Genomic DNA, 20201 nt, shown 5'->3' on the forward strand with positions numbered 1-20201 from the left:
CATCAAATGAAGCAATGCCTGTGGAGGACTACAAATGGAAAACGGAAGTATGATCCGCTGAGTTGCACTTTAAGAACACACTCGTAAACAAAGCTAGCTCAAAGCAAGGTCATACAAGTACACATGGAGGGAATCATCCTTCTAAAGAATGGATTGCACACTGGAAGTAAGATTTAGTGACTGCCTTCTGCGACTTTTAGACAGAATGAAAGTCTTGTTTAAAAGAGATACTCATGGTTAGTACACCTTTCCTCAATATCACACATTTGTTTCTCCTATTGCAGCTTATAAAGTATCCCCCTCCCCACAGCTGTGTTCTTCCTACAGTGTATGCTATTCTCAATCAAACAGGATTTGCATCAAGCTGCTGGTATACTGTTTGGGTAGTTCAATTCCGGTACGATAGTCACCTTAGTGAAAATCACCATAGAAGAGACAAAAAGAAACACAAAGTGATGTAACCTCAAACAAATAGAAGCCATATAAGGTATATGTATTCTGGGGGGCATTTCATGAAGCATTTTGGTCAGATATTTTTCTGACAAACTGTTACAAGCTATTGAAATCCTTGCATCTGATTGGCCGAGAATATCATACTACAGTGTACCAAAGAGACATGGTGAAATGATTGTCAGAGTAGATAGAGAAAAAATAAAATCATCATAATGTCATTATCTATGCTGATGAAACCAAGCAGCGTATTTCTGACATGGTAAGGTAAAGTTGACAATGTATATTTTTACTTTTTCAGTTTCTTGTGAAATCATACAGCAGCTGCTTTGGCAATGACATAATGTCCACTGTTTTTCACACAGTTCAGCAAGTTCATATCTGCGCAGCATAAGAGTACACATTTCCACAACTCCAGTGCCGATACACACGTTAGAGGCAGTTTGCTGGGAGGAGAGAGTAGTGTGGAGTTTGGAAACATTCACAATATAAGATTTAGCAGCATTGAGATGGGGCAAGTTTGATCTAAGACAACTTACAGCTTAAAGTCACACATACAGGATTATTAGCAAGACACTCACATCCCGTTTCAATGTGCCTTTGACCATATTGCATATTACCACTTTGATGCAGCGCATACTCTCAACAATTCTTCCTTTTCTTCAAGAAGATTGAGAAACAGGTACAATGTAGAACACCATGTCAGGCTAAATACTCGACAAGTTTCACTTTGGATACAATTTTGGAACACCTACAATGATGAGTACCTTATCTCACGGTGAAAAGAAATGAACACTGATGGTCAGCTACATGTACATCCTCATATGCCTCATCCCCGGACATGGCAAGCACATGTCCAATTTCTCCTAATCCATTTCAGCAGCCTGATCTGCTGCACCTGTCATTTGCAAATATAGCAAAACACTGAAATGGCCTTGATGGAGACTGATAAACAAATGAGCTGTTGCAGTACACACCTATTGGTACATGTCTTTCTTCTCTTTGAGCCAGTCTGTCGCCCTCTGTAGGTGAGATTTCTCCCTAGTCAGCACGCCGGCTGCCTGCATGAGGCGTAGCTCGTTGAAGGACACGTACTCCTGGGCCTCCTCCTGAAGCTGGTCAATCTTCTCCGGCCGGTTCTCATCTAGGAGGAAGTCCTCGGACAGCAGGGGGTTGAATCGGAAGTAGGACCCCTGTGGGAGAAGGTCCTGGAGGGTTGTGTGCACCGCTGTAGGCAAGGAGGTGATTAAAACAAACATAAGTCGGGCTGCATCGTGCTTTCACTTCATGGCTTGTGTAACTGCAATTCAGAACACTGACACTATTGCAACTTAGGAGCATGCCTATCATGTTGCGTTGACAGGTGTGAAGATTACGCCAAGGTGCCTCAAGATTTACCCAAATTATGACACATGTAAGTAAACCTCTGGTATGACCAAAAATTTGACGGAACAAACTTTGTGACAATTGACTACAAGAAAGCCATCCATTCATATTCAAGTTGCTGTCTTTGGTATTGTGTGGGTTACTATGTATGTATCTGTGATTTTTCCTTTTTTTGTGAGGGAGAGGAGCAGTTATGGCAAAGGCAAAGGTGTGCCGTGTCTTAGAAGTGATTTTATTTACAAATAATTACAGATACAAACTAGAGAAGCACTCTGAGAGCGCAGACCTCCGCCAAGCATGCAGCTCATTTCCGCCACTGATCTTGTTCTTGTTCTTCCATAGAGATATCAGTGATTTCCACCCATACGTATAGCATTGTGTGCTGAAAGTCGCCCCATTTCCCAATATAGAAGCCTTTATGTCATAAACCCTCAGCTGCACAGCGCGCCCCGCCCTAGCAGAAACTAGAGCACGCACTTTGAGTGCGCGCATGCAAACCTCAAATACGCGCAGCCTGAACTCTCAAGTTCATTGACCCTACCTGCCAAAACATCAAAAATCCTTCATAAATTCCCCCCAAATTCTCACATCACTACCAAAAGTTAATCGTTTGTTACTTGTGTCATTCTCAATCTTTCCTACAAGTTTCATCCCAATCCGTTCACTACTTTTCGAGTTATTTTGCACACAGACAAAGTAACCAACTAACTAACTAACTAAGTAACGAACAAACAAACAAACCAACGGTAACGAAAACAGAACTTCCTCCCTTGGCGGAGGTAAAAACATATTTGCAATATAATACACCGACCAACAGGCACACATTCATCATTTTTGGATCAACAGACTGGTAAATAATACATCCTAAATTGGACTATCAACGTGTGCCACAATGAATTCTGAGAAAATATATATGAACTCGAATACTGAAACCTTGCAAAGCTGAAAGTCAGTGTGTGAGTGTTGGCCGTAAACCTAAAACTCACCTTCTGTGTCAGTAGCACTGATCATGAACTGGTAGAGTTTCTTCTTCAGGCTGCTGTACTCAGAAGACTCCACACCCTCCTCCACCGGGTCATAGCGACCGGTACCCAGGGATACGAGACACTGGACGGGAGTGTCCGGCCACAGCAGCTTACTCTCATGGATACCCAGGGCACTGGGATTGTTGGTCAGGACACCACCATCCTGTCAAACATGTAAAAAAATAATAATAATTCCGATGAAAACATAAGTCCACATGCTACTGCAAAACTATTAGAATATGATTTTGAGAAAATGAACTCATCATACTATTTTCTCAGCCACAAAGTAAACACATCTTTCTCATAATTACAATGAATTGATTTGATACATTATGAGCTTAAAACTAACTTTATACAAATAACAGATTACTTTGTCCTGGCCAAAAATACATGAAAGTTAATAAAAAAACAACAACAACAACAACCCACTGTAAGCTCAAAACAGAACATTACTTTATAGGCAATATTCTACAGGTAGTCGTAAACATACATTCTGTTTTGAAGGGGGAAAACAACCTGGGATGGTATGTACCATGTATGCTATTCCCCATGAATGAAGCATCTACACAGATAGATTCCAGGTAATAAAATAAAATAACCACAGACCAAAACTAAACAATATTTTCATGTAATAATGCCAGAATCTCTCACACTGTAAAATCATCACTCATCAATGCTCTCCTAACCTGAAAGACAAAGTCATCCAGCTTGTATTCCTCAAAGTAGCCTGGTGCGGCGGAGGACGCCCTCAGCCCCTCACACAACCGGTACTTGCAGGACCCCTGGTAGAAGGACGAGGTGTTGGCTGGTGGGTTGTAGTTGCGAAACAGGAAGTTCTTCACGACTCCAGCGTTCATCAGCGTTGCCACAGCTGCCACCTACATGTATCAGCAGGCATACATTTGGATCAATCACAACATCTTGGCCTCACCAACGTCAGGGACAGAAAGGAAAATTCAGGTGTAGAAAAAATACCCCCTTAACCCGTTGAGGATGGACTTATTTTGCTATAACACACATTTCCCGACACCTGCACAAGTATTCTCATGACTCGTCTTCAATGGGTTAATGTTACTGACCAAGTATTTTCAGCATCCACCAACTAAAGAGGAAAGATGGTGTGTGTTTCTTTTGGGGAAACATGAAGAGGAGTACAAACAGGAGACATTTTAGGTAAAGCCTAACAATCAGCAATATCAATAATGCTATTGTTGCAAAAGCTAAACTCTACTGAAAGTTTTGTGCTACTGTATATTCATGAAAGTAAAGATTCTGGACAAGAAAATAAGGGAAAACTTAACAAATCAGACAACTAGTAAAATAGCCATTCCACTGCTTATTTAACTGTTTATTGGTATATCATCTGGCAAGGTTCTCTATCAAATATTCAAACAGTAGTCTTGAGTATGTATGCAAAGCCATGGTATAAAATCTTTAATCTGATCTTTACACATATTGACCACAACAGAGTTTCTTTTATTGCACCTCTTTTAATACCAATTAATCGCTATGAATTCCACTCTCCAGATGTAGTAACATAAGAAACCACCATTATTACCACTAAACTTTTACCACTCTACAGAAGAGTTCACTGTACAAGATACAGTGATGTATTGGCAAATATATACTCATAGCCATTATCTTATTTGCACTGCACTGTACCTTTGGACACGTTGGGTCCTGAGACATCTCAATACCTGGGCTCTGCCCCACACCTTGCATGTGATCTCTGCAAGAAGAAGATATACAGGTACAAAGTGTGACTTTGATGCCTTCAATGTATGATTCATAAGCTATACCACATTGCGACTTTGGATGGTTAGTATGCAATATTGCTTGGAGATACACAAGTGTGCTAATCTGCACACCTGGCACTTCATCAGGTTAAACGTCAACAACTTTTAATAACATTTTTCATGCAAAGAGCTCTATCTTGCAGAAAGATTATATTGTACAAACAAATCAAATACTGCCAGTGCATACAACAATGCCATCAGACAACGACAGAATTCTGGTCATGGATATTTTTTTTCCCTAATATTAAACAGAAGTGTACTTACTAAGGTCAACTGCAATTCACTTTTTTTTTGCCTTGTCAGAATACTAATGATCATTTCAAATCAGAAAGGTCCAAAATGCATAAAAGGCATTAAGTTACAATTTGTAGTAGTGTAGATATTGGAAGATACACCTTTATTGTGCAAGTCTGAAAGTGAAGTATGTTTGTTCAAGCATTAATACTGCAATGTAGTGTGTTTCTGATCAACTATCCTTTCCTGATGTCATCACCCAACTAACTCATTATCTATTTATTATTATTATTATTATTATTTATTTATTTATTTATTTATTTATTTTTTTTTTTTTGGGGGGGGATATTAGTCACTTTAGCATAAAAGTGTATCATTTAGGAGAACATGGGTTAAGAGAGCAATGCATTAAAAGAAAACTGAACAAAGTAAGTTAATGATTCACATGCTCTTTGGTGTGAACCCTGCAGTGACAATCTGAACATTCAGTCCAAAAGTATGCATGAAAATTCAAAATCAATGAGTAGTTAGGGCATTTTAGAAAATTTCTGGACCATCTGTGAAAAAAATTGCTTACCAATAGCTTTCTTCACCAATGTGTTCACTAAGGTGTCTACTAACACCTCTCAATTAGTTCCAACCCAAATCCTTGTGGAAAATTCTGGGGAGCCAATCAAAATCGAGCACCCGGAGGGGGGCGGGGCAGAAATGGAAAAATATATATTTTTTTCCAATATAAGCGAGTGAGATGATTTCTGGGGGTGCAGAATCGATTCCCACAATTAGTTTTGAGTACAAACAACTCTCTGACCGTGAAATAGGCCAGGCCTCCTTTTTGCCCCCACCGAAATACGTAAATATTGGTATTTTTATACTTATCTTATTAGGTTTATATAATGGGTTTTTAGGGTGCACTGAAAACACTTGTGTGCGATGGGAAGTAGTCGTTACCATTTCTCTTATATCCATAACACCAAATATAATCATATTACTGCTGTGTATACTTATTAAATGTTTGATTCTCAATAGTTTTGAACCAACATCCTCGTGGAAAAAAATCAACAACAACAACAACTGTAGAGCCAGTTAAATCTATGCAACAGAATGGGAGGGGTTGTCAAACAATGGGAAGATTTTTTTTTTTTTTTGCCAGTATTATCGTGTGAGATGTCCAATTAGGGGTTTCTGGGGGTACTGAATGGATTCGAAACATTTGTTTTGAGTTAAAACTACTACCTGATCATTAAAATAGGCCACACCTACTTTTTGCACCCGCCGAATCATGTATTATTGGTATTTTAATCTATACGCATCTCGGTAGGTTTATGTAGTGAGTTGGTTAGAATGCTGCATTGAGTTCTATCATCACTTAATTTGAGCTACACCTCCTCTAAAAACAGTTGGCAAAACACTGAAACATAAGTGTGCAAAATAACAAAAGTAGTCGTTCCCTCTTCTTTTACTTCCAGTATGCCCATTTAAATCCAACAGAAATATATCTCAATATTGAAACCTTGGTACATTATCCTACTCACAGACATCTCCCTCGCTGCTCCCATCAGCTGTTTGGTCGATGTTCTGGCAACAGCTACCACGACATTTGCCGCAAAAAGAAATACACTTGACTCCTTACTTTTTATTATACAACTTGCTTTTTACAACTGAGGGCCGGCGACTGTGTGCTACAGTCCCCCTCACAGTTACAGCTGACAAACTTCAGAGAATAGTCCTTTGCGATGGGTCTGTTGAAGGGACCGGTGCGTAACCTTGGTCCTCAAGCTTCCATCCATACTCCAAGACATCCAATGATGGAGTTTGCAACATTAGCCAATCTCTGGTTTGGAGATAAGTTTGTAGAGAATGCTGCTCTGCAGCTTATGTTGTCGGGGACATGTAATTTCTCAGTTTTGATGCTCCCAGCAGCAGCCCGCTTGCTGAAGACGTCAAATCTCAAGTCTCCAAAGTCTGTTGGGTGATCTTCCATGGAACATGAGCTTAAATAATACACAGCCGGTTTTAATGATATCATCTTTCTTGCCTCGGATATCCAGAGACGCATCCATGGCCCTTTCCGCCTTGTCAGTCTCGCAGAGCTTGTTTACCAAAGTTGATTTGCTGAACCCAGAAATTGCTGACACTGTATCGCAGCCGGAAAAGCTGTGCAAGAATTCAAGATCAAACACTTCCGGTATCTCTCTGGGAGGGCCTCCCTTATCTTTGGGATTATAATCATAAGATGTTTCCTTGGCGCTTGTGAGGAAGACAGAGTGAATCAGCAAAAACATGATGTCGGTGTCCCCAGCCCTCACCTCAACAGTATAATCTTTTGCCTCATCTAGAGCTGCCCGGACTGTAGCAGTGTCTGTATCATCATGGTATTGCTGTACACTGATCTCATTTCTACTGAATGTCTCAGCAAGCACCAGAATAAAATGGGCCTTGTTGCTCTTGCTTTTCTCTTGGAACGAGGCTTCTAATGTCTGGGCGAATCAAAATGTCACATCAAGCATTCTTCGTTCGTCTCCGGTGATCAAGGCCCTTAGTGGTGCTGCCGTATCCGTCAGAGACCACATTGATTTGGAGAAACTGGCTCCCCATGGACTTAAAAAATGGAGGTATCTCTTGGCAATTAATGCCCTTAGCAGGTGAGGTTAGCTTCCCATTTGACGTTGCGCAAGAGCCATCCACCATCCGTCACCAGACTCGTGCAGGGGTTTATTCTACGGGTTCCACAGAAGTCTTGCTAGGGTGCATGGTTTCCATACACAGTGAATTTGGTATAAAGCTCTTACCAAATTCACTTTGTATGGAAATTGTGCGCGCGCACCTTGCAGAGGTTGCCCCACCGAGTGCTCTGAAATTCTGTCATTTTTGTGACTTACTTGGTTGTGTTTCAACTAGTATTATATGACAGAACATTGTTTTATTATCCAGGATTACACAGGACTTTTTGAGGACCATTATCATTGTGCCTGTACCCAGATTTTAAACCAACAGTCCTCACCTTCGCCTAGCCTCGTGACTTGGCTCGAGGGAATGTTCTCCATGTGGTATTACGGAACGCAAGCCACAATATGCACTGTCAAGACTGCACCTACATGTTCTGTGTACGGACTAGACGCACACAACCATCGCATTACGTAAGTGACTTTTATACTCCGCCATCTTTGCTGTAGCCTGTCACGGTTAATGAGTGGGTAGGCTCTACCTACCCTGCTACTACAGAGGATATGTATACAATGTACCCGTGTTCGTCCTCTCTCAACCAACAACCATTTTTACTACAATCCTGGCTAAACTGGCTTTATTTGAGACTTCGTACCTGCTCAAAACTTACAACTCACTGAAGTCGGCATTGTGCCACTGGCACTGAGGTGAGCTTTGTCTGAACCCACCCACTTCAAGCATTACTATTATATGAATACAATCGTAGAGTGGGATCTGTTGTGCCGCACTTACCGATGTTTCGAACTTGGACCATCGTATTATTTCTTCTGTTATCTGTTTGTACACACACAAGTACTGAGAGCAACTTCAACACAAAATCAAAGTTACCGCAATGTCAGCTGAAACGTTTGAAATTTCTAGGGGCTCGCATAGAATACTATGCAAACACAAGAGCAACATTTCAACTGTCTCTTACCATCTGTGGAGACATAGAACCAAATCCAGGACCTCAACGTCAAAACATCAGTCATCGTAGTCGTACTTCTTATAATTGGCCATCCGCTGACGGTTTTTCGACTAAGCATGGGTGGAATTCCACAACTTCCAGTCATCAGCTTCATGTGCATGAGTGCCTAGGACTCCATGCGTGTACCTCTTCGCCATATTTGAATTCAACACTCCCTCATCAATATCTCAACAGACAACGTGCCCCGCTGGTTTTAAGATGTCGCCAAACTCCACGCATTCCTCAGCATTTGCCCAAACTACAATATTCAGTGTGGAAGCGAATTCATGATCTGGGAATATCACGAAAAAGAAAGACCCACCGGGGAAGCAAAGGAAATGGAAGGAAAACAAATAAATTCAACAGAATCTGTACTACAGGTAATTCACGAAAGCTGATTGTCCAACCAATACCAGTGTTATTATCAAGAACACGTGTGATATTTAGAAAGGAAAGACCAAGTTATGGGAAAAAAAATTTGATTGTTATAAAACCGGTTTTACAATTGAATAAAGAGGTAAGATATGATCTGCCAAATGTTTTTTTAGCAAATGTACGTTCTCTTAGAAACAAATTTGATGAGATAGCTGTTTCTGTAGAAAAATATGATGTTCATACCCTGGTTTTGACTGAAACATGGCTTGATGAAAGTACACCGATTGAGTATTTTCCCCTTTCTGGTTTTATCTCTTTTTCTCAATCACGTATAAACAAAAAGGGTGGTGGAGTCGCAGCATATATAAAACAAAATTTTCAACCGAGATGTCTCTCTGTTTCAGTCCCTGTTGGTATAGAAATTATTTGGATTTATATGCGACCTCCTCGTCTCCCTCGGTCAATTTCAAGTATTATTTTGTGTACAGTATATTTTCCTCCCAAAAACCCAAACGCTGAATTATATATTGACCATATTTTAACTAGTTTGGATTTTTTAGCTACAAAGTACCCAAATGCAGGCTTTGTTATAGCTGGAGATTTCAATGATTTGGATGTTACTCAAATACTGTTATTAGAGAATTTCAAGCAAGTTGTGAATAAACCCACAAGAGGTCAGAATATTTTAGATAAGATTATCACTAATATCAGTCATGTTTATGATTCAGTTGAGATTTTATCACCCCTTGGGATGAGTGATCACAATTGTATTTTTTGGTGTCCCTTACACCAACAATATAAGTTTGAAAATTTAGGTAATAGGAAGAAAAAAAGAATTGTTCGACCCTTAACTGATAGTGGTATTCGTGAGTTTGGCAGCTGGATAACACAGCACACTTGGGAAGAACTTTACATTACCACTGATGTTTCTGAAATATGTGATATGTTTTTGCAGGTTTTAAAGCACCGAATAGATCAGTTTTTACCTGTGAAAGAAATAAGTATTTATGAGAATGATAAACCATGGATAAACTGTGAAATTAAAATATTGATGAAAAAAAGACAAAAAGCATTTATTGATAAGAATGTTAAATTATGGAAATATTTTAGAAACAAAGTGCAAAGAGCAGTAAAAGTAGCCAAGGATAAATTTTATAATGAAAGAATACAAAGGTTGAAAATTAACAATCCTGCTGATTGGTATAAACATATTAAATTGATGACTCATGGAGTTCAATGTCAAATGCAGATTGATGTACCTGATATTAGTGAAAACGAACGTCATAATTCTGAGTATGTAGCAAATTATATTAATGAATTGTTTTTATCTGTAACAACTGATTTTTATAAACTGGACAGATCACAGTTACCTGCATATCTGCCTTCACCTTATGAATGCCCAGTCATACAACCACATGATGTTTTCAATAAGTTACGTAAGTTGAGTTTACGAAAATCAACTGTGTCTTATGATTTGCCAGTGAGAATAATCCGAGAATTTGCTTATGAGATATGTTTTCCTTTATGTCATATTATCAACATTGCCTTTGAGCAGGGTACTTTCCCAAAAATGTGGAAATATGCTGAAATTATTCCAATTCCCAAATGTTTTCCCCCAGTAGTATCTGAGTTGAGACCAATAGCTCTGACCTCTTATTTTGCTAAGATTGCTGAGTCTTTCATAGTTAAATGGCTGTTAGAAGACATTAGGGACCAAATCGATATCAATCAGTTTGGTAACCGCCCTGGTCTTTCAACTTGTCATTATTTGATTGCAATGCTTCATAACCTGTATAAAAATGCTGAAAAGCAAAGCAATGTATCAACTATGGTTTTAACAGATTTTTCGAAAGCATTTGACCGAATTGATCATAACATTCTGATTCATAAGTTGGTATTTATGAATGTGCGCCCATTTGTTATTTCATTAGTTGTGGATTTTTTATATTGCAGACAACAGGTTGTTAAATACAATGGCAGTATCTCTGATATTAGAGAATGCAATGCAGGGGTTCCGCAGGGAACAAAACTTGGACCGGTTTTGTTTTTGATTATGATAAATGATGCTTGTAAAGATTGCCCTTTTTCATTTTATAAATATGTTGATGATTTGACTATTGTAGAGGCTAGGAATAGAAATCAACCATCTCAGATACAAAGACAAATTAATGCACTGGCAAGTTGGTCATTGTCGAATAACATGAAACTTAATCCTCAGAAATGTGTTTTTATGACAATTTCTTTTATGAAGCAATCAATTCAGCAAAGTTTGTGTATCAATGAAATTTTTTTGAAAGAAACAAGCACTGTTAAGATTTTAGGGGTGTATTTTCAGCAGAATCTCAAATGGGATGCACATGTTTCTGAAATGGTGAAAAGATGCAATAGGAGATTGTTTATGTTACGCAAATTGAAACACTTTAATTTATCAATAGTTGATCTTATTACAGTGTATACAGGATATATCAGACCAATTCTAGAATATTGTGCCCCACTTTTTCATTCGAGTCTTACAAAAAAACACACAGAGGTAATAGAAAAGATTCAAAAACGTGTGTTGAAAATCATATTAGGTTGTAATTATGTTACATATGATATGGCCTTACAAGTGTGCAATTTATTATCTTTAAAAGAAAGGAGAAGGAAATTGTGTTTAGATTTTGCTCTGCAGTTAGAAAAGCACCCCAATCATTCATTGTGGTTACCGGATCAAAGAGATGTTAAAATCAATTTAAGAAATATTACAAAATATTCTCAACTGCATTGTAAAACTGATCGGTTTAAGAAAAGTGCAATACCGTATTTTATTGATATACTGAATGATTATTACTGCAATGACTCTTAGTAGAGTTTTTTATTCTCACTACTGTCTAATGTGTTGGTAAATTTATTTATATAGTTATATGTATAGGAGTTTGCAGCGTGGTGGGTAGGGAAGACAAATGATACATTTGATTAGGAAATTTTTATGCATTTTATGCATGCTAGGAAACCCCACTTTTTCCATACTGCACTCAAAGTTAGTTGTTAGACATTTACACAATGTACAATACATGTACACCTGTAGGTGGGCCTGTCTTTAAACGTGCACTTAGCACAGGTACATTGTATGGGCGTGTGTTGGGTGTGGTCTTGTGGACATGACGGTGCTTGTGTGTGTGTGTGAGTAATGTATGTGTGTGTGTGTTTATGTGTGTGTGTGTTTGTAGCTGCAATATGTGTGTGTGTGCTTTCCCTGTGTGTATGTATAGTGTATATGTATGTAAATGTATGCGCGTGGATGTGAGTGTGTACATGGTACGTTGTATTGTACATCGAGCATGTGCACTGTGTCTATGCTCATGCGCGTTTGTGAGTGTTGTACAGATATTCGATCTACACATCAATGTACAGTACTGTATGTGTGCATGTGTGTGTGTGTGTGTGTGAGAGAGAGAGAGAGAGAGAGAGAGAGAGAGACAGAGAGAGTATGCCAGTGAGAAATGCTTTAGGTATGAGTGGGTAGTGAATGTGTGTACATTACGGGGGAGGGGGATGATCACCTCACCAACAAAATAATGTTACTGCAAGTATTTGTGGAATGTATAGTGTAGGTTGTTGACGCGTCTTTCCAACCACACTGCAAACTCCTGTACTCCCTTTTGTATCTGTAGAAGAGCTTACATTTTTTTTCTTCTTCTTCTTTCGACAATGAGTTGAGTAGCCCTGAGTGTTTCTTCCTTTTCTTTTTTTTTTTTTTCCTGTGGAAAAAAAAAAAAAAATTAGGAGTGTACCGCTACTGTTTATAAAATGTCCATTCATTTTTTTTTTTTTTTGTATTTATATAACAATCTGTAGCGTTAAAAATGTATTAGTTGTGTATACAGAATGTTTGAATGTAATATATTTTTTATGTATTATGATTATGTTATTATTTCATCTGTTTTGCTGTATAATCTCTGTATATCTGTGTAATTCGACTTTTAGTCGCCGACTCAGATTTTATTTGAATAAAGACCTTTTAATCAATCAATCAATCAATCAAACCATGCAGTCAGTTTCTCAGACCATGAGCGGTCAGGTACATGGACTAAAATCACGATGGAAACCACACTCATGGGTGAGGCCAAATCCTCAAACAGTCTTAACAGAGGACGCTTCCGGAATGAATCTCCTCACAGGTGTTGGGTTAAGACGCTAAACCACTTCTCATGCATTTACCAGGAACTTGAACAAGGTATGAACAAGCGTGAGGTACCTGACCACACGCACGTCACAAGAGCCCAGATGAAGAATGACGAAGATGCTGTCAACGCCATTTTCGGATGGTTGGAGGAGATCGACCTCTTCGATGCAACATGGGACAAGAAGACCCTAGTATCCTTTATAACAGGATTCAGCAGCACTCCAGAGGACCCAGTCAACGCTGATCAGGCAGAGGAGGTTGGCAGAGCCATGCTGGCCAAGATGAATGGACGAACGGTTCTGGATTCAATTGAAACTAAAGCAAAAGGTGAAGTCATTAGAGAGCCTTAGAAGTGGACCCAAAGCCAATGGAAAGAAGCTGGTTATTGACTCATTCAAGCTCTTCAACCGTCTAATCATCAGTTTGCGTGAAGTCAAGACCGAAGGTCTGTCATTTGAGTTGACTCCAACACCAATGTCTCTATTTGACAAAGACTAGAAGTTGCGAAATCCAGACAATGCTGCCCAAGCAAGATTTCTGAAAGCATTTGTGGAAAGCGTTGAACGAACCCCCTGCATGAGTCTGTTTATTGATGGTGGATGACTATACTGCACAACGTCAAGCGGGAGGCTGACCTATCCTGGAAGGGCATTTCCGAGAGCTACCTTCTGTTTTTGAAGTCCATGGGGAGCCAGTTTCTCCAATCACTGTAGTCTTTGGTAGATACGGCAGCTCTGCTAAGGACAATGATCACCTGAGACGAACAAAGAATGCACGATGTGACATTCCCTTTCGCCCAGACATCAAAGCCTCGTTCCAAGAGAAAAGTTTATCCACAACAAGAGCAACAAGCCCCGGCTCATTCTGCTGCTTGCTGAGAAATTCAGTAGAAATGGGATCAGTGTACGGCAATGCCACGATGATGCAGACACTGCTATAGTCCGGGAATATATCTAGATTAGGCAAAATATTCTCCTGTTTAGGTAAGGGCGGAGGACACCGATATCATGGTTTTGCTGATTCACCCCATCTTCCTCACAAGAGCAAAAGAAACATCTTGTAGTATCGCAAAGATCAGGGAGGCCCTTCCAGAGAGATACCGAAAGTGTTTGATCTTGAACTCTTGCACAGCTTCTCTGGCTGCAATACAGTGTCAGCGATTTCTGGGTTCGCAAATCAACTTTGGTAAACAAGCTCTGAGAGACTGACAAGGCGGAAAGGGCCATGGATGTGTTTCTGGACATCCGAGGCAAGAAAGATGATATCATTAAAACCGGCTGTGTATTATTTAAGCTCATGTTCCATGGAAAACCACCCGAAAGACTTGGAGGCTTGAGATTTGACATCTTCAGCAAGCGGGCTGCTGATGAGCGCATCAAACCTGACAACAGAAGCTGCAGCAGAGCATCCTCTACGAGCTAATCTCCAAACCAGAGGTTGGCTAGTGTTGCAAACTCCATCATTGGATGTCTTGGAGTATGGATGGAAGCTTGAGGACCAAGGTTACGCACAGGTCCCTTCAACAAACCCCATCGCAAAGGACTATTTTCGGAAGTTTGTGAGCTGCAAACTGTGAAGGGACTGTAGCGCACTGAAGTGCAGTTGTAAAAGCAAGGAGTTATGCATTTCTGTTTGCGGCAAATGGCATGGTAACTCTTGTCAGAACATCAACCAAACAGCTGATGGGGGCAGTAAGGGAGATGTTGGGGAGTAGGATAAAGTACCAAGGTTTCAATACAGTTCTGTTGTGCCAGATTTAAATGTGGCATAATGGAAGTAAGAGAAGTGGATTGCACAGTTAACGGTATATGTTGCAGTATTTTTTGCTCACTATTTTTAGAGTTGATACAGCTCAAATTCAATAATAGAACTCAATTCAGTGTTCTAAAAAACTCACTGAATAACCCACTGATGTACGTATGAAATACCAATAATACATGATTCAGCGGGTGCAAAAAGTAGGCGTGGCCTATTTTAATGGTCAGGTAGTATTTTTTACGCAAAACTTATGTTTCGAATCCTTTCAGCACCCCTAGAAACTTTAATTGGACATCTCACAAACTAATACTGGAAAAAAAATCTTCCTATTGATTGTCACCCCCACCCTTTTGTTGCTTTAATAGGTTTAACTGGCTCCACAGTTTTGGGTTTTTTTTCCCCCACAAGGATGTTGGTTCGAAATTATTGAGAATCAAACATTTAATAAGTAAAGCCTGTTTACAGTAATATGATTATATTTGGTGTTATGGATATAAGGGAAATGGGAACAACTACTTCCCATCGCACACAAATATTTTCAGTGCACCTTAAAAACCTACTATATAAACCCAATAAGATACGTATGAAAATACCAATATTTACGTATTTCGGCGGGGGCAAAAAGGAGGCGTGGCCTATTTCACGGTTAGAGAGTTGTTTATACTCAAAACTAATTGTGGGAATCGATTCTGCACCCCCAGAAACCCCTAATTAGACATCTCACACGCTTATATTGGAAAAAATATATATTTTTCCATTTCTGCCCCGCCCCCCTCCGGGTGCTCGATTTTGATTGGCTCCCCAGAATTTTCCACAAGGATTTGGGTTGGAACTAATTGAGAGGTGTTAGTAGACACCTTAGTGAACACATTGGTGAAGAAAGCTATTGGTAAGCAATTTTTTCACAGATGGTCCAGAAATTCTCTAAAATGCCCTAACTAGAGTACAGCCAAAAGAACACAAAGTGCAAAAAGCAATGGTCACTAATACAGTATGATTGATGTTTTCTGTCTACAATACCTTAGAATCTTCATCCACGCATCTGTATCGTAGTAGGCGTGGCTGAAGAAGAGCTTGCTGGTGCCAAGCAGAGAGTTCCTCTTGAAGACTTCCACACTCATCGTCTTGAAGAGTTCCTCACAAGTATCCAGTGATGCCCTGGCATAGGACAGGAGGTACACCAGTACTGCCCCTGAGCTGACCCCGATGATGTAGTCAAACAGCTGATGGATGGGCTGGCCCGAACGCCTCTCCAGCTCCCGCAGAAGTTCAATGGCAATGATCCCCCTACAAGGCAACGTTGGCAAAGATGAAAATATACTTCAAGAATTTGGATTGATAACAGAGACCATCTCCTGGCTATACACTCTAAAGAGAGCTTAGTGAAATTACACACATCATGAATTGTAAATATAGTAATTATCAAAATAATGAATTGTATATATCTACAGGCATATACATTTGAGCAATGATGAGGAAAGTAGTAATGCTAAAATCTTGCTTGTCAATGTAACTGCAGATATAAAGAATCTGATTCGATTCAGTTCATCAAGTATCACTGTTAAAGAAATTCACTTGCATATTGACATGCTTTGAACATTAATTCTTGCTTTATTCAGTTGTGCTTTAGCAGGTTTGTGCTTCATGATTATTTCAAAGCTGCAATGCAAATGCACTGTATTTTCAGACTTCAATATGGGGGGGGGGGGGAAAAAAACAAAATGAAAAATTTCATCATACCTACACAATTCAAACTTTTATCATCATGCACTCAAATGTTGGCTTGGAGTAATTGGAGCTTTCTTCAAACTTACCTCGACCCACCCCCATCCACCGACAGGATACGCACACCCCGCCCTGACACGGCAGGGGCATAGCCCACCTGAGCCAGGGTCTGGTGGATCTGAGCTAGCAGCGTCATGTCCTTGGTCCTCTGTTTCAGCTTGAGCAGGGTTGGGATGAGCCTCTCCTGGACTGCCACCTGCCTGGACTCTGGGTACTGGATCAGGTGGTTGCACAGCCGCTGCAGGGTCAGCACACGGGAGGAAGTGGAGTTGGCCAGGCTCAGACCAACGGCCAGTGACCGTGTGCGGGCATCAATGTTAGCTTTGGAGATCACCTGTGGAGTGTCAATGTGTACGGTGGCAAGATTATATCTATGAAATTGCACTGACTTTGATATCATGTGATTGTCTACTTCTGTACAGTATTGTTCTTGAAGATTTACACGAGAAAAGAAGTTCAGCAGTAGAAAGAGAAAAACAGAATGCATACTGTGAGCAAAATCAAACAAATATTAGGACCATGATAAGCAATCAAAAATGAAAAGCATTAGTAGATAAAAGTATGTCTCAATAATCAAATACCATTGATCCAATATTTGGCTTCAGAATTTGACACAAACTTTTATATCAAACATCTTTATTTGAGTCTGCTACACTGTGATGTCAATGGTCTAATTTACTGAGACAACTAAAAAAGGTACTCACTGGTCTGGTCTTCTTGGCTGTAGTGTCCTCCTCATCAGCCCTCTGTTTGGCCTTGGTTTCTTTAAACTTGTCAGCAATCTCTGCATTCTTCCTGCTCTTAGCCACCACAGCTCCTTGGTTTCCTACAGCGGAGCTCTTCCCACTTGTTGGGTTGGTGTTGCTGCCGTTCAATGCCTCCGTCATCTCAACCAGCGGAACATCGGAATCAAAAAATGTTGTGGAGCTCTCTTCGATGGAAGTGGGAGATACCGGTAATACAGGTTTCTCTTTCCTCCTTCCCACAGCACGAAAGAGACTGACGGGTGACTTGAACAAATTCACCTGGATGTACTTGAGGTTGTAATTGTTGTAGATGTAAGAAGCCGTGCTGGGAGGCTGTGTTGAACCAGCCACATCGCTTCCTGTATGATCATCATTTCTTTCGTTGAGCACTTCTACTGATTGCAAGAATGTCTTGTTCTCACGGTTACCTGGACCATCTTTGAGATTGTCGCTGTTGCCATTCTCGACTTTCGCGGCATGGTGATCCTTTGTGTTCTGCACGGATGCATCACTCGTGCTGGAAGTTGAAGATGGTGCCACACCGAATCTCTTCAAGATGGTGGAGGAAACTGAAGGAAGTCTACCAACCAGGTCAGCTGCTGATGGCATGTGATTTGAATATGATGAGGTAGCTTCATAACTTTCTGGCTTACATGTATGTCGCTGTTCTTGAGAATGAACAGAAGCGCTTGCGTCGAGCGTATGATCATTAACAGCTGCTGCCTCATTCGTTGACATTGTATCAGTATGGCTGATTTCTGTTTTTGGATACATACCCGCTTTCGAATCTTCACTATGTAATTGCTCATCGGAGATTCCAGGTGTGGCATTTTCACATTTTCTTCTCCTCCGTAGCATTCCTGTGGCAGATTGTCCCAATTCTGTCAGTGCACTCACTGAAGTAATCTTTTTGAATGAAGGCATCTGTATCCAGTAACTAACTGGCTTCGCACCCAACTCAGAAGAACGGAATTCTACAATTGTTCCCTCTTTCAGTTCTTCCTTCCCAGCTGGAGCTCTATCACTTACGTGCACATTTTCTGATGATTGCTTGTCACTTGTCTTTGGCAAAATCTCGTCATGCTTGTTCTGCATGACAGTCCCATTGCTGAGGACATCACTGTGTTTGGAGGCCAACTTTGGAGTTGCCTGGAGACGATATGACAGCAGTGGGCTGACGACTCTCTCCATGACGTTCTTCTGGACTGAAGTGCTTGCCACCTCCACAGCTTGGTAGATGGTAGACCACGGCGATGATGCAGCCATAGCGCCTGCCTTCCTTGCGACTTTGTGCGTCTGCTTTGACGAATGGTGCCTGGCTGGCATGTACACAACATGCTTGCAAGATGGATGAATATTGCTGCTGCCTGCGGTCATGTATGCCACGCTTGACAACAGGGCTGCTCTACTCGACTTTTGCCTGGCCCTGCAACAGCGCCTACAAGGTTGACTGAAGGAGCTGGCAGGAGAGCACTTTCTTCCATGCCTGCGGATGACTAGCCTGCCCACCAAAATTGGCTTGCTAATCTCCATGGCAGCCGATACACATCAATGTGTATTTTCACTTTGCTGCTAAAGTCAAAGTATTAACACTTTTCGGCAATGCAGCTCTAGAATGAAAAATCTTCAGCAGATACTTTTTTTTTTGCCAATATGAGAACACAGACAGAAGTAGCAGTTCCACTTTCCAGTATCTGCAATGAGAAGAAAGAACAAAGTAGTGTAAAAAAAATTACAAGTTTATTTTTTTTTCACACTGCCATAATGTGATTAAGATAATTAGTCACAAATACTTTCCTTTTCTCCAAAAAAAAAAAAAAAATCAACACTGGATAAAATTCTCGTGCCAACAGTGGACTTTATACAGCTAAGTACTGTACAGTGTATAATAAAACCTCCACTAATGTTACTTTGACTGCTCAAGGATTGAAAAAAAAACCCAATTCAGAAAATCAAAATCTAAATGCTACTCCTGTGACATAATACATTCATGCGTGGCAAATGGAATCATGGGGCATGCTGCGCTGTAGACCCGGTACCACAGCGTTTAGGTTGCAGCGTAGCGTAGCATATTAATGAGTGCATTGCAAGATTTTGACTGAAAGATTGGTCTGTTTTCTGATTTCTGTTTCTGATTGGTTGTTGGAGATATGTTCAACAGAAACTAATGTCTAGCTTCACAGAATCCCCTCCTATACAAATGGAGAGCCATGGCATAAGAGTAAAAAAAAAAATTGTTAAAAAAAAACTCTTCCAGACAGACAGATTTTTTCTGTCTAGATGCAAGATTTTGACCGAAAGATCGGTCTGTATTTGGTCATTCAGTGGGGATATTATATGTTCTGCTGAGATTGCATCTGGCTTTACGGAATCCCCTCATGCCTCATGAGAGCTGTAAAAGCCAAAAAATGATAAAAGACTCAATAGTCTTACAGACAGATTATATCGCTGTATCTAAAAAGTAAACTCACGTCGAAGTTTAACCGCAGCAGCGACCCCATACGGACAAATACGTACCGTGTGTTACAGCGCCCCGCGACGGGGTTAGTCGAAGTTATGAATGCAGCTGTACTACAAATACAATCAGTTCAGTTGATTTACGAATGCTACATTCACTCTACCTAGGCCTATCTAGTACAATAGTATTTTCAATAAGTCCACTTGGCACTTCCACAACTCCAGCCCCAGGAAATGAAGAGAGGAATACAGATACAACTCGCTCCAGCACTGCACTGCACCGACCGTGTGCACAGTGTGCAGTGACGTGTGGACTGTGGTGATCGTGACTGGATTCCTTGGCCGGGCGGC

At 40.4% G+C, this 20201-nt stretch overlaps 1 protein-coding gene across 1 annotated transcript; it reads right to left on the minus strand.

Moving 5' to 3' along the window:
* Positions 1-1419: 1419 nt before the first annotated feature.
* LOC139732444 (uncharacterized) lies at positions 1420-19033 on the minus strand. Its single transcript, XM_071643302.1, has 7 exons — positions 17352-19033; positions 16677-16981; positions 15883-16149; positions 4524-4590; positions 3548-3739; positions 2823-3024; positions 1420-1678 (listed from the first exon to the last, which is right to left on the minus strand). The coding sequence occupies exons 1-7, from the start codon at positions 18924-18926 to the stop codon at positions 1428-1430; spliced, it is 2859 nt and encodes a 952-aa protein (XP_071499403.1). The 5' UTR covers positions 18927-19033; the 3' UTR covers positions 1420-1427.
* Between the last annotated feature and the right edge of the window lie 1168 nt (positions 19034-20201).

This window comes from Diadema antillarum, unplaced genomic scaffold (genome assembly GCF_040938485.1).
Source record: "Diadema antillarum isolate AM-2024a unplaced genomic scaffold, OU_Dant_1.0 seq00000423_RagTag, whole genome shotgun sequence".
NCBI classification, from domain to species: Eukaryota; Metazoa; Echinodermata; class Echinoidea; order Diadematoida; family Diadematidae; genus Diadema; species Diadema antillarum.

What these genes read in the sequence shown, in the direction of transcription:
- LOC139732444 (XM_071643302.1), bottom strand. Translation starts at nt 18,926, where the DNA reads ATGGAGATTAGCAAGCCAATTTTGGTGGGCAGGCTAGTCATCCGCAGG. An exon ending in GTGGATGGGGGTGGGTCGAG is followed by an intron (nt 16,150 to 16,676) that starts GTAAGTTTGAAG and finishes GTTGCCTTGTAG; the next exon opens with GGGGATCATTGCCATTGAAC. An exon ending in CAGTGCTACTGACACAGAAG is followed by an intron (nt 1,679 to 2,822) that starts GTGAGTTTTAGG and finishes CCTTGCCTACAG; the next exon opens with CGGTGCACACAACCCTCCAG.